At 42.6% G+C, this 12,276-nt stretch overlaps 1 protein-coding gene across 21 annotated transcripts in view; it reads right to left on the bottom strand.

Moving 5' to 3' along the window:
• The window catches only part of kmt2d (lysine (K)-specific methyltransferase 2D), a 306,604-nt gene that overhangs the window by 131,125 nt on the left and 163,203 nt on the right, over positions 1-12,276 (bottom strand). For 18 of the 21 annotated variants that reach the window (XM_072493795.1, XM_072493792.1, XM_072493808.1 and 15 more), the window contains 3 exons: positions 10,046-10,093; positions 5,980-6,117; positions 2,778-2,966 (listed from right to left, as the gene is read on the bottom strand). In XM_072493795.1, the coding sequence (XP_072349896.1) occupies positions 2,778-2,966; positions 5,980-6,117; positions 10,046-10,093 (375 nt within the window). The remainder of the gene's footprint in view (positions 1-2,777; positions 2,967-5,979; positions 6,118-10,045; positions 10,094-12,276) is intronic. The other 3 variants (XM_072493806.1, XM_072493807.1, XM_072493809.1) reach the window with 2 other exon arrangements.

The raw sequence follows: 12,276 nt of genomic DNA, 5'->3' as shown, positions 1-12,276 counted from the left end.
TACTTCCTTGCTTATATATTCTCAACTCTCATGATAGAGTCCAGTATCCCAATAGTCTTTTCAATACTTTTTTGCATAAGCTACTTTTTGTGTACCATAATCACCAAAAAACAACGTATTCTCATTTACTTCTCTTCCCCATTTAGATCTTATTCCCATACACCATTCTGGTATCACAACCATACCACCTGACACTTTTTAAAATTGCATCTGCCAGTGTTCTGCGTATATGCTTCATCTACATAATTTTGTAATGTTCTTTTTGTTCCTTGTTACTGGTGACAACACCACCTAACTTAATGTCATAGGGTTCTGCATGCCTCACGGTTATGCAACAGGAAGGACAGTAGTGCAGGAATAAAGAGGTTGAAGCCGCTGTGCCTTGGAATAGTTGGGAAAGGGAAGGAACCTGGAGACAACTGCAAGGTCTGCGCATCAGGGAGGGGTTAGGTGGCCCCGATGGGGGGCAACATCATAACCCAACTCCAGGAACATAGCCCAAGAGGTAGCATTGTAGGCGGTAAGGAAAGCAACAGTGGCCAAAAGACATTGTAGGGGAGGCAGGACTACCCAATGGTGTTGCTTCTCACTTGCTGCAGAAAACATTTTCAATGGGGGACCTACAAGTGCACCAGATAAGAGCAAGCACCAGTACGGTGTTGCCAACACATCTCTTAGAAGGGTGAGAGAAGGAGGAAACTATTTTTGTTTTATATTTCAAACTTCCAGCTTGCTTGTCCACCCTTGACAATAACCAGAACCTACTAAATTCTGAACTTCATACTTGTGGGAATCAGCCCATAAAAGACCCATACTAGCTGAAGTGACTGGCCCAAACAATCCTTTTTTCCCTAATACTTCACTTCTGTGAAGTTCTTTCCTCTAACTTCAGGTTTTCCTTCACTCATTCCAACAGTTCTCCACTCTCCTCTCGATGGACCGAATGGCCTCCTTCTGAACTGTAAATTCTATGATAATCCACGAAACATCTTGGCAGATAAGAAAGCATTCATGTAGACCAAACAGGGGGCAGCACGGTAGCATTGTGGATAGCACAATTGCTTCACAGCTCCAGGGTCCCAGGTTCAATTCCGGCTTGGGTCACTGTCTGTGCGGAGTCTGCACATCCTCCCCGTGTGTGCATGGGTTTCCTCCGGGTGCTCCGGTTTCCTCCCACAGTCCAAAGATGTGCAGGTTAGGTGGATTGGCCATGATCAATTGCCCTTAAGTGTCCAAAATTGCCCTTAAGTGTTGGGTGGGGTTACTGGGTTATGGGGATAGGGTGGAGGTGTTGGCCTTGGGTAGGGTGCTCTTTCCAAGAGCCGGTGCAGACTCGATGGGCCGAATGGCCTCCTTCTGCACTGTAAATTCTATGAATTCTATGATAAACTGACGGTCCAACAACAACTTATATTTAAAGAGCACATTTAACATAATAAGACGCTCCAAGGCACTTCGGAGGAGTATCGTAAAACAAAATTTGATGTCAAGCCACATAGGAGATATTAGATCAGATGGCCAAAGGTTTGGTCAAAGAGGTAGGTTTCCGGGAGCGGCTCAAGGAGGAGGTGTAGAGGGCATTCCAGAGCTTTGAGCCTAGGCAACTGAAATCACAACCACCAATGGTAGAGCGATTAAAATCAGGGATGTTCAAAAGGCCAGATTAGATGAGCGCAGATATCTGAAAGTTGTGGACTAGAGGAGAGAGATGTGGAGGAGCGAGGCCACGCAGGGGGTATGATTCACAAGGATAAAAATTCTAAAATCAAGGCGTTGCTCAGCTAGGATCCAATGTAAGTCAGCAAGCACAGGGGTGATAGGGGAACAAGACTTGATGCATCACGGGCAGACAAGTTTTGGATTAAAGAAGACTATCAAGGCAGGCAAAGAACCATACAGTAGAACTCTGCAACATGACTCAGCCTGCCCAAATGCCGTTTGGCACATCCATAGGCATCCAAACGCACCAAACCCACATCACCCCAACCCAAGTCCTTCCCATATCTGCACTATTCTACTCGGTTCATACTGTGTTTGGTGCTCTTTCACTGCAGCTGCCAACTTTAATTGTAAATACAATTTGAGGAGAGGTGGATCACAAGCACTCTGGGCAGGAAAGGGCAGGGTCAGACTAAGGTGCGCAGAACATCCCAAGGGAATGGGTGGGGGCTTGCCACAATTAACATGAATGGCAGATAGCTAGAAGAAGTCAAGCCCTATAATAGGGCAACGCCAATAATTCAAGCTGCAGTCATATACCTTTTGAATGGCCTGATGCAACCCGTTAAGACACAATATTGTTTTTTTTTTTTTTAATATGTTTTATTGAAATTTTTTTCCCAAACAACAATTTTTCCCCTCTTACAAAGCAAACGCAACAATAACAATACAGAAATTTTTAACAATACACAAGTAACAAAACCCCTTTATCTTTGACCTAAACTAAACTAAACCCCCCCCCCCCCCCCCTTCCCCCTGGGTTGCTGCTGCTGGTCATCTGTCTTCCCTCTAACGTTCCCCTAGGTAGTCGAGAAATGGCTGCCACCGCCTGGTGAACCCTTGAGCCGATCCTCTCAGGGCAAACTTTATCTGCTCCAGTTTAATGAACCCCGCCATATCATTTACCCAGGCCTCCAGTCCGGGGGGTTTCGCCTCCTTCCACGAGTAGGATCCTGCGCCGGGCTACTAGGGACGCAAAGGCCACAACGTCGGCCTCTTTCGCCTAAGACACAATATTGTTAATTACAAAAAAATATAAAAAGTATGTATTGACTTACCAGGAAGGAGAGATCGCTGGCATATTGAAGGTCTGATAAGTTCTCCCAACCCATGGGAAGTGAGAAGGTGGCTTTCTGAGGCAGTTCTCATACCACCCAATGTTGGTTCTGAAAGCGGAGGATTTCCCTGTGATCCCAGAACATCAGTGAAGAGCTGTTGCACGTCTTTACTCTCCATTTGTGCTAGTTCTGAATGAAGAAAAATTTACTCATCAATTAAATAAAATCTTAACTGTCAACCCATTCAATGAGACCATGGCTGATTGGAGAACTAACTCCAGAAACCCATGTTGCTTCATGTCCCTTAATACCTTTAGATGACAAATATGTTTAACACTCAATGTTAAAGTTTACAATTGACCAGCATCAAGTGTCCTTTGCTTGAGAGTTGCAAAGCTTCCTAACTTCACTCCTGAAAGGTTGGTTTAGCTCTACATTTTAGACTAAGCCTCCTAGTCCTAGACTCATCATCAGAAATAGTTTCCCCTTAATATTTTGAAAACGGGATCACCCCATAACCTTCCAAATTCCAGGGAATGCAACCACGGCTCGTGTACTATCTCCTCGTAATTTAACCTTTGGAGCCCAGGTATCATTCTGGTAAATCTATGCTACATGCCACCCACGGTCAGCATACCATTCCTGAGGTGTGTTAAATACTAATTGTGTTTAATTGTACACAGTTAGTGGGCATTAACTAGATATATAAAATGGATGCAGATTAAATCTATGCTTGTTGAGTAAGGAGCTATATGCTTGCAATGTGTAACTCTATAATTGAGTACAGTAATATGCAAAGATTGGTTCTGGTTCTATTCTTCACCAATTGACTTTCTGGAATAGAACAAGTGATGGTGGCCAGAATTGCTCACAGTACTCCAGGCACGGTCTAACCAGGATTTCTATAGCTGTAGCAACTTCTACCCACTTGTATTCTAGCCCTCTAGATAAAGGAAGCACTCAATTAGCCTTTTTGATTATTTTCTGTACCTCGCAGTGGCATTTTAATGATTTACATCCTTAGACCAAGTTTCTTTGGACACCCACTGTTTCTGGCATTTCACAATTTGGAAAGCACTTTGTCTATCCTCAAGTAAAACAATAGACAGCTTTCTTAAATGTTTAAATGAATGCATTCTTTCAGCCATCAACTCTGCATGGATTCCAATACTACCTGACTGGTCAAGAAAGTATGACATGGGCATGCACAACCTGCTTTTAGCTGGTGAGTAAAGAAAAGCAACATTGCAATACCCTCTCAAATGGTAGAAAATTCCACTTTTGAATATTGCAGCAAGTCAGCAGCTTTGAAGGAGAAGAGGAGACAGCGGGCCAAAATAAATCCTTAAAAATTACAATGCAAGTTTAGTGACAATAGAAAAACACCCAAGGCACTTCACAGAGCTGTCATCAGACAAACATGGACACCACGTCAAGGAGGAAATACCAAGTCAAAGAGGTGGTTTTAAGCATGGCCTTAAAAAGGGAGGTGGGAAGTCAAATGTGTTTATAGAGGGAACTGTAGAGCACGAGGTGGCTGAAGGTACAGCCAGGGAGCATAGGCCGTATGGTTGAACAAGGTTACAGATGGTCATGAAAAGATTTAAACACAAGGATGAGAGAATAGAGGCATTGACAGACCAGGAACCACCACAGGCCAGCAAGGAACGGTGTGATGGGCGAGTAGCAGTACTTGATAAGAGTACGATTTGGGAAGAGGTTTGCATGAGCTAAAGTTTACAGAACAAGAAGAGGGAAAAATGCAGGTCAACATTGGAATATTTGAATCTAGAACTCACAAAGATACAGATGAGGGATTCAGCAGCAGATGCACTGACAGATGTAATGCAGATGGAAGTAGGTAGTCTTTTTGTGATGGAGAGAATGGGGTTAGCAGGTTACCTTGGGTTGAATCTGAAACCGAGGCTACAAATGCAGTCTGGTAAAGGAAAAGACAGTGGCTGGAGAGGGGGATGGAATCGGTAACAAGAGTATGAAGTTTATGGTGGGTAGGTTGAATAGGCAAAGGGAAAGAGGGAGGCAGTTGAATGGATGGACTCAAATCTTAAATGATAGGAAATCCACAAAACACCTTGCACTTGAAGGAATGAAAGGGGAACAGTTTTAGAAGGCAACTGGCAGTAGAGAAAATAAGATGGGGGCTATTTTTGCTCTCCAGTATGATCCGCAAGTATGAGTGGTTTCAGCGAGGAGAATGAGCCCTTGATTCTGTCTAATATGGTCCAGCCAGACCCAGGGAGACGGTGACATTGGGTAACGTAACAAGACCAGTTATCCAGAGGCCCAGGCTAATGCTCTGGGGACACAGGTTGAATTTGAATTCAATTAAAATTCAGGAATTGAAAGCTAGTCTCAATGAAACCATCATTAATTGTTGTACAACCCATCTGGTTCAACAGGGAAAGGTACAGTTGCCATAGTCCCAAATGACCATTTGGGGGGGGGGGGGGGGGGGGGGTGTAACCAGAGGATTACCACACTTCAGGCGAGGGGCAAAGTTGAGAAGGCAGGGCCTTCATGAATAACCTCGGCAGATATGGGAATTGAACCCATGCTGCTGGCCTTACTCTGCATCACGAACCAGCTGTCTAGTCAAGTGAGCTAAACCTGGTTCAATAATATCCTTTAGGGAAGGAAATCTGCCATCCTTATCTGGTCTGGCCTCCATGCAAGTCCAATCCACAACAATGTTGATGACCCTTACCTGCCCTCTGAATTGGCTGAGCAAGCCATTCAGTTCAAGGGCAATTAGGGATGGGCAACAAATGCCCACGACCATCACATCCCACAAAAGAATAATTTTAGAAAGTATATGCTTAAGTATGTTTTGGACACAAAGGAACAATGTTGGGCACATTCTAGGGGATGATTAACATGGAGGGATAAAGGTGCTATTGGGAAGAAAGTGAATGATTGAGCAAATCGCCAACTTTAAAGTGCAGCTGTAGGTAACTTGAGGGAAGATTTATCATGGAATAGCTAAAAAAGTGCCTTCTGTGAACACCACATATCTATACTCCAACATTATCTGGATGTACACCAAAGATCAAGCCATAGACGAGGCACTGCCCTGTAAGCCTATAACACCCTTAACTTATGAATCAAAGCTTTAGTAAAACCCAAAAGCAATCCTCGCTATTTTCTCTTCACGATCTCTTATACACAATGCTTTTCGACCTACCTTCTGTTACAATCTTGTCAAGATCTGAGCTGAGGGCACCCTCCACTGGAACATCACTGAAAGGCTGATTTCGCTTTGAGTTCTCATTAGGATGATTGGCTGAAAGCTCATCCGTAACGGATGAGATGTCAATCCCAGCTTAAAGAAAGGAGCACTGTGATAAGTTACCGAACAAATTTTCAGCAGCTGCGAAGTTGCAAAAAGTGTTGTTTTCAATAACACATAGCGGGGTGGGGGGGGCCACAACATTTTCAGGTTGTCAGCTCAAACATCTAGGTCTATATGACCAACTTCCTTTTCTTTCCCGAAGGAACAACAGAAAACATACCGATTTGCAGGAAATTGGTCAAATAACAAATACAGACCTAAAACAGTCAAATATAACTGGTATTGGAACCATTCACAACCAAATCATGTTAACATTCACAATCAAGCGATGACAGGTTTCTCGGTGTTCAACCCACTCATCAAATTCAATCACAGGGATTGGAGTTTTTTTCCTATTCAACTGCAAGATGCAGCACAACACAATGAGACATCCTTTGTTTGGGGTTGGAGAAACACGGACTATGCCCACATCATGTAGTAACAAACACTGCTTCCGGTTAGACACACGACTGATGGGTTTAGTTGCTTTTGAATATCTTTTTCAGCCCACAAGGTCACATAATTCACAAATTATAGTTAATTGTAATTATGAAGGTCATTCTAAGCAGTGAGCTAAAGCTCTCTCAATGGATCAGTTGGTAAAGGTGGTGTTTAACAGCTATGCAGACCCGAGATCCGACAAATCATTCCTGGTCTGATAGTTGGGAGTGTTAGTGGCTGCAGACACGATATGCCAACAGAATTTGGTGCTAATATTGACAAGACCATGATCAGAAATTAGTGACGGTCACTTGGATTAGAAACTGGAGAGAACCTGATTTCCGTCTGCCACTCTCTTCAGGGCAGGAGAAAAGTGTCAAACGTTAAAATTAGCCAAGGGTGCTATTGAAAATGACTTTATTAATTTTAGCGACCGATCAAAACCAGCTGCTAAATAATTTGCAATTTTGATCTCAAGGCACCTTGTTTAAATGAAGATGTGTCCATTTTCTAGTCGGTGATAAATCAGAGCTAAATATTTTCAATACCCCCCCAACAAGTAGGAATTAAATTTAGGGAATACTTGGTAATAAAATTAGCTTTCAGAGTCCAACCTCCACCCATCACAATGATTACTTTGCATAGGCCAGTGAAGTAAAAGGGGGAATGTACCCGGGGGACAGTCTATAAGAACAGAACACCAGAGCAATGAATTGCCAGTACTCGAACCAGACCAGTGACTGCGCATTCACCAAAGGTCATGAATGGTGCATGTCAGGAAGATGGGCTTTACCACACTGACATGTCAACATTCAGAATTAATCTAAAATTTCTGCAGAGTACCAGCAAAGTTTCAATACTGTTCCGCTGGTCTCTGAAACTTGTGGCATTATTTAGAACTGTGTTTTGTACGCAAAAGTTTAAATATAGGACTAACCATTACTTTTTGAAACAGGAATTAAATTGTGGAACATCTGACTTTGCTCAGCACAATTCTCATCAACTTTCTGAGGAAGTCACAAATTGGGGTCAATTTTGTGATAGACTTGCCTTTTGGTTACAGAACAAAGTAGTAGCTCTGACTGCGGCATGATTAGTCTCGACACGTAATTTATCGATAAATTTAATTTATCGATAAATTTAATTTATCTTGTGGTGGAAAAGAGAAAGTGGCTCTGGATAAGTCCACAACTGGAAACAACCTGCCCACACAGGTGAAAGGTGTATATATGAGTGAAAGCAATCAAATTTTTAGGACACACATGAAGAAGCCAAGACACAAAAACAAGCATAAAACGTAAACAGCTCAACTTCAGACACTGCCCCCCGCCCCCAAACTTTCTTCCCTATTTAACCCTTTGGAGCGCCGGACATCATCCTCGAGTTAGGAACGCAGAGTTGTCTCAGGATTGTAGCTAGCCATTTCCACATTGGTTGGTTGGCTGGAGTTGTATTCTGTGAAGCACTTTGCGGCGTCATCTCCAACTGAACTTAGCAGACCCAAGACACATGGCTGTCCTGGTAAGCTCAAGCCTGCTAGGTTGTGAAACCAATAAATTACACTCACTATATCCTCAAACATTTTTAAAAATTAGCCTTTGCTTACTGAAACAAAAACTCTCGGGATCAAAATTATTAATAGATCGTTGAGTCCAATCCTTGTGCACGCACCTCCTCCTTGGCACGTACCTCCTCCTTGATTCTTTAGTTCTGCTCCAACCAAACTGTAAGTTCCTAACAGTTTAGCCCATTCTAACTAGTACCCCAGTTGAGCATGCTATTTTCACATAGGTTGGGAACATTTGCATAAACGGTTAACAGTTTTGCAGGACACTTTGATGAATATGAAAAACAAATCCAGCAAAAAGTCTGCTTGTACTGGAACTATGATAAAGATTTGAAAGACGATATGCACCGTGCCACCATAATCTACAGAAACCATGCACAGGGCGACAGTCAACACAAATTCAATTGAAGCTCTGCAATAATCACAATTAGCAGTTTCATCTTTATTTTTCCAACCATGAAGCCACCTCATTGCTCAGCCCTGCAGGGCACGCAACAAAATAAATCATTTGCTAACTACTGGGAATTTCAATTAACAGTAGCCAATTCAGTTCCTTGCGCCTTGCTCGGCTGGGATACATACATAGAACATGCAGTGGAGAAGGAGGCCATTTGGCCCATCGAGTCTGCACCAACCCACTTAAGCCCTCACTTCCACCCTATCCCAATAACCCCTTCTACCCTTTTTGGACACGAAGGACAATTTAGCACGGCCAATCCACCTAACCTGCACATCTTTGGACAGTGGGAGGAAACCGGAGCACCCGGAGGAAACCCACGCAGACACGGGGAGAACGTGCAGACTCCGCACAGACAGTGGCCCAGCAGGGAATCGAACCTGGGACCCTGGCGCCGTGAAGCCACAGTGCTAGTCACGTGGGCTACCGTGCTGCCCTACAATACAAAAGTATCAACTCCCCAAACCCATTAATATAATTTGTTCTGGACCAGTGATAATGATCATGTTAATATGCCCTTTAAAAATCTCTTTACCCTCCTCTGTTGATGGGACTTGACGTTTGCTGGGATACAGTACCTGGGTGCTGACAACCCTACAGTAACTTATTCCAGGCAGCCGTTGTCCACACTAAGGTTGTGTAGGCTATTCAACATCAGGGCTTATTACAGCCAAGCCCAATGCTGACCTCACACTTTTCACTGGGATTGGGGGGGGGGGGGGGGGGGGGAAGAGCTATTGGTGGTGATCAGGAGTGAGAACAATTAGCACCACACTACAACTCAACGGAGGTCAGGCACCAAATTTAAGACCCTCTACTCCAAGGCTCGGGATCACACCACAGTGGTGCATTTATCAACTTGGACATCAAGAACCACCGTAATACTTTTTACATAGCAGACTGGAAACTTTGCTAAATCAGTTGACAAATAGATATCAAGAAGCAAACAAAATTCATCTTTTGCAAATTTTGGCACTTATCACCATGTATGGAATTTGGATCAAGAATCAGTGACATGACTTGTACATGCTTAGACTACCAATAGTCACTGGACAAACTCCCATGCCTCAACATATTTTATTCTAGTTACTATACCTTTACAACAATACAAATATTTGATTAGGCATAAAATATGACGCAGGACAATCTAAGATCACAATTGTTACTTTGGAGATATTTTGTGAATGCAAACTGATTTTCACATGCATTTTACAGATAAATTTCAGAAAATTAAAAGGCAGTAAAGCAAAAAAAAATCTTTATTGGTTTTTATGTTCACAAGTGATAAAAAAAAATTTTTTTTTAGCACTTGACCAGTAACCTGCTGAATAGACTGGTGATGTCACGTGAATATCTTCTATGAAAACGCAAGCAGACATACAAGCACCCAGGTACAAACTACTGATGTTAACACGTGAACACGCAAAGAGTGGCGAGAGGGTCTGACTGCTTACCAAAGGGAGAGAGGGAGCTGTCTGCGTGGAAAGGACTGAGATCGAAACCTAAAAACCCAAAAGTACAATAAAAACAAAAGGGAAAAAAATGAACAGTGGCAAGCAAAAGCCATTTAATCCGTTCCAACCTAAAAAGTCCACAACCAACCCTACAGCATAACAACACAGCCCAGTCACTGTGTATGGCCCAAAGCAAACAAGATCCATAACAACGGTCAAAGAGATCTGCAATATTTCAGGGGTCTCTACTGATATCAGGTTAGTCAGAAAGCCTGGATTCTAGAATTAGCTTGATGGTCAGGGTGGTCAAATTACAAATAGTCTAAAACCATAGATATACCTGCAATTGAAACAATAAATGGACTGTGCAAATGGATCCTAGCATGGTGTTTACAGTGAAATCATCAGTTAAGAATGCATTCACAAAGGTCCTGAATGGTTGCCCAACGTTTTGCATGAAGAAAATACATGGAAGGTAGTCTTGCCTTTACAGTCAAATTGACAGCAAGGTAGATTGATAACTGTGCTGAAAAACAATTCTGGAAAAGTTTGTGCAATAAAAAGTTCACCCAGGAAAAAGATATGAAAAAATAGTAAACTGCACGTGCAATAGAAAGTGAAATAGAAATAGCACAAACTGAAGTAAATATTGACTACTATACAGTTTCTAAATAATAAAGTTGAAAGCAAGAATAGAAGACTGCAGAATATAAATTTAATTAGTACATAGTATAAGGAAGTGACAACGTTACTGTCCCAACCCACTTCTCTCAAACCACTGACAAGGTGTAACATATGCTATCTCACTTATTCATAAATGCAACTGGTTTGTTCATGCTCATCTAAGCCAGCCATTAGAATGTTCCATTGTGGAGGGAACAAGAATGTACCCTCCCAAGAATGCGTGCACCTTTCAAACAAGTTGAATGTCATTAGAAAGGGAGAAGACATGGTCCATGAACTTGCTCTCCCAATGGGTCAAATATGCATCTACACAACTGGTTGGGAAAATAAACAGGCTTGCAACTATCAATTTATCTATAGGTTTTCCAACAGTAACAGCCAGTTAAGAGAACTGGTGGGATCTGGAACGGCACATTTGAGCTCCATGCCAAATTGTAAGTAATTTTGGAAAAAATAGATATCGGCATCTCTCCCCCGTGCAGATTGGATTATTAAAGATCAATAGGTATTTGGATGACATGATGAAAGTTTTATTTCTTCTCAACAGACAAACTAAAATGAGTTGAATGAACCTCATCTTTATTTATCTGGAATGCGTATAATTTTTCTGCCTCTATTTTTTCAATGTTCTTACATTCCCAATTCTATTGTGCAATCATCAGATCAGTCGTTAGTTCTGACAACAACATCAGTAGCATGAATCAGCAAGTCAACACATTTCAGGAACTTAAGAATCATAGAATTTATAGTGCAGGGGTCCATTCGGCCCATCGAGTCTGCACCAGCCCTTGGAAAGAGCACCCTACCTCCACCCTATCCCCATAACCCAGTAACCCCACCTAAATGTTTTGGACACTAAGGGGCAAATTAGCATGTCCAATCCACCTCATCTGCACATCTTTGGACTGTGGGAGGAAACCGGAGCACCCGGAGGAAACCCACGCAGACACGGGGAGAACGTGCAGACTCCGCACAGGCAGTGACCCAAGCCGGGATTCGAACCCAGGTCCCTGGCGCTGTGATGCAACAGTGCTAACCACTGTGCTCCCGTGCCGCCCAACTTGTGCAAGGCAACAAGGTCGAGATTGATTGAAAATTATATTAAAGAACATACAGATCAGAGAGTGCACTAGAGGTAGAGGGGCAGCCAATATACATGAGCAAGGGCGTGCATGGCAAAAATCAGCATGTGAATTGGAGACAGGCGAACGAAAAATTAGCATACAACAGACCTACAGTAGCAGGGAGACTGGGGTTTTTTTCCAGCTTGCCCTTTCCAAAAAAGTACACTGCTCACAGATGCACCAAGGACAGACAATGACTCAAAATCAAACTCCAAGCCCAGCTCACAAATGGACTCTCGACCTCACGCAGCAATGTACAGTATTTCAAACAGAGTTCGGCAATTTTCTATAGAAATATATTTCGTTGAAATCACTTCAACTTTCATATTTGATACAAATTGCATTTGCTACCCGTTATAACTCAACTGGCTGATTGGCAGCCCAAGAGGTTTAAAAATATTTTTTTTTTTTTTTTAAAGTATT

This window comes from Scyliorhinus torazame, chromosome X (genome assembly GCF_047496885.1).
Source record: "Scyliorhinus torazame isolate Kashiwa2021f chromosome X, sScyTor2.1, whole genome shotgun sequence".
In the NCBI taxonomy this organism is placed as follows: Eukaryota; Metazoa; Chordata; class Chondrichthyes; order Carcharhiniformes; family Scyliorhinidae; genus Scyliorhinus; species Scyliorhinus torazame.
Note: the sequence above shows the minus strand (reverse complement) of the source record. Positions and strands in the feature narration are given on the sequence as shown.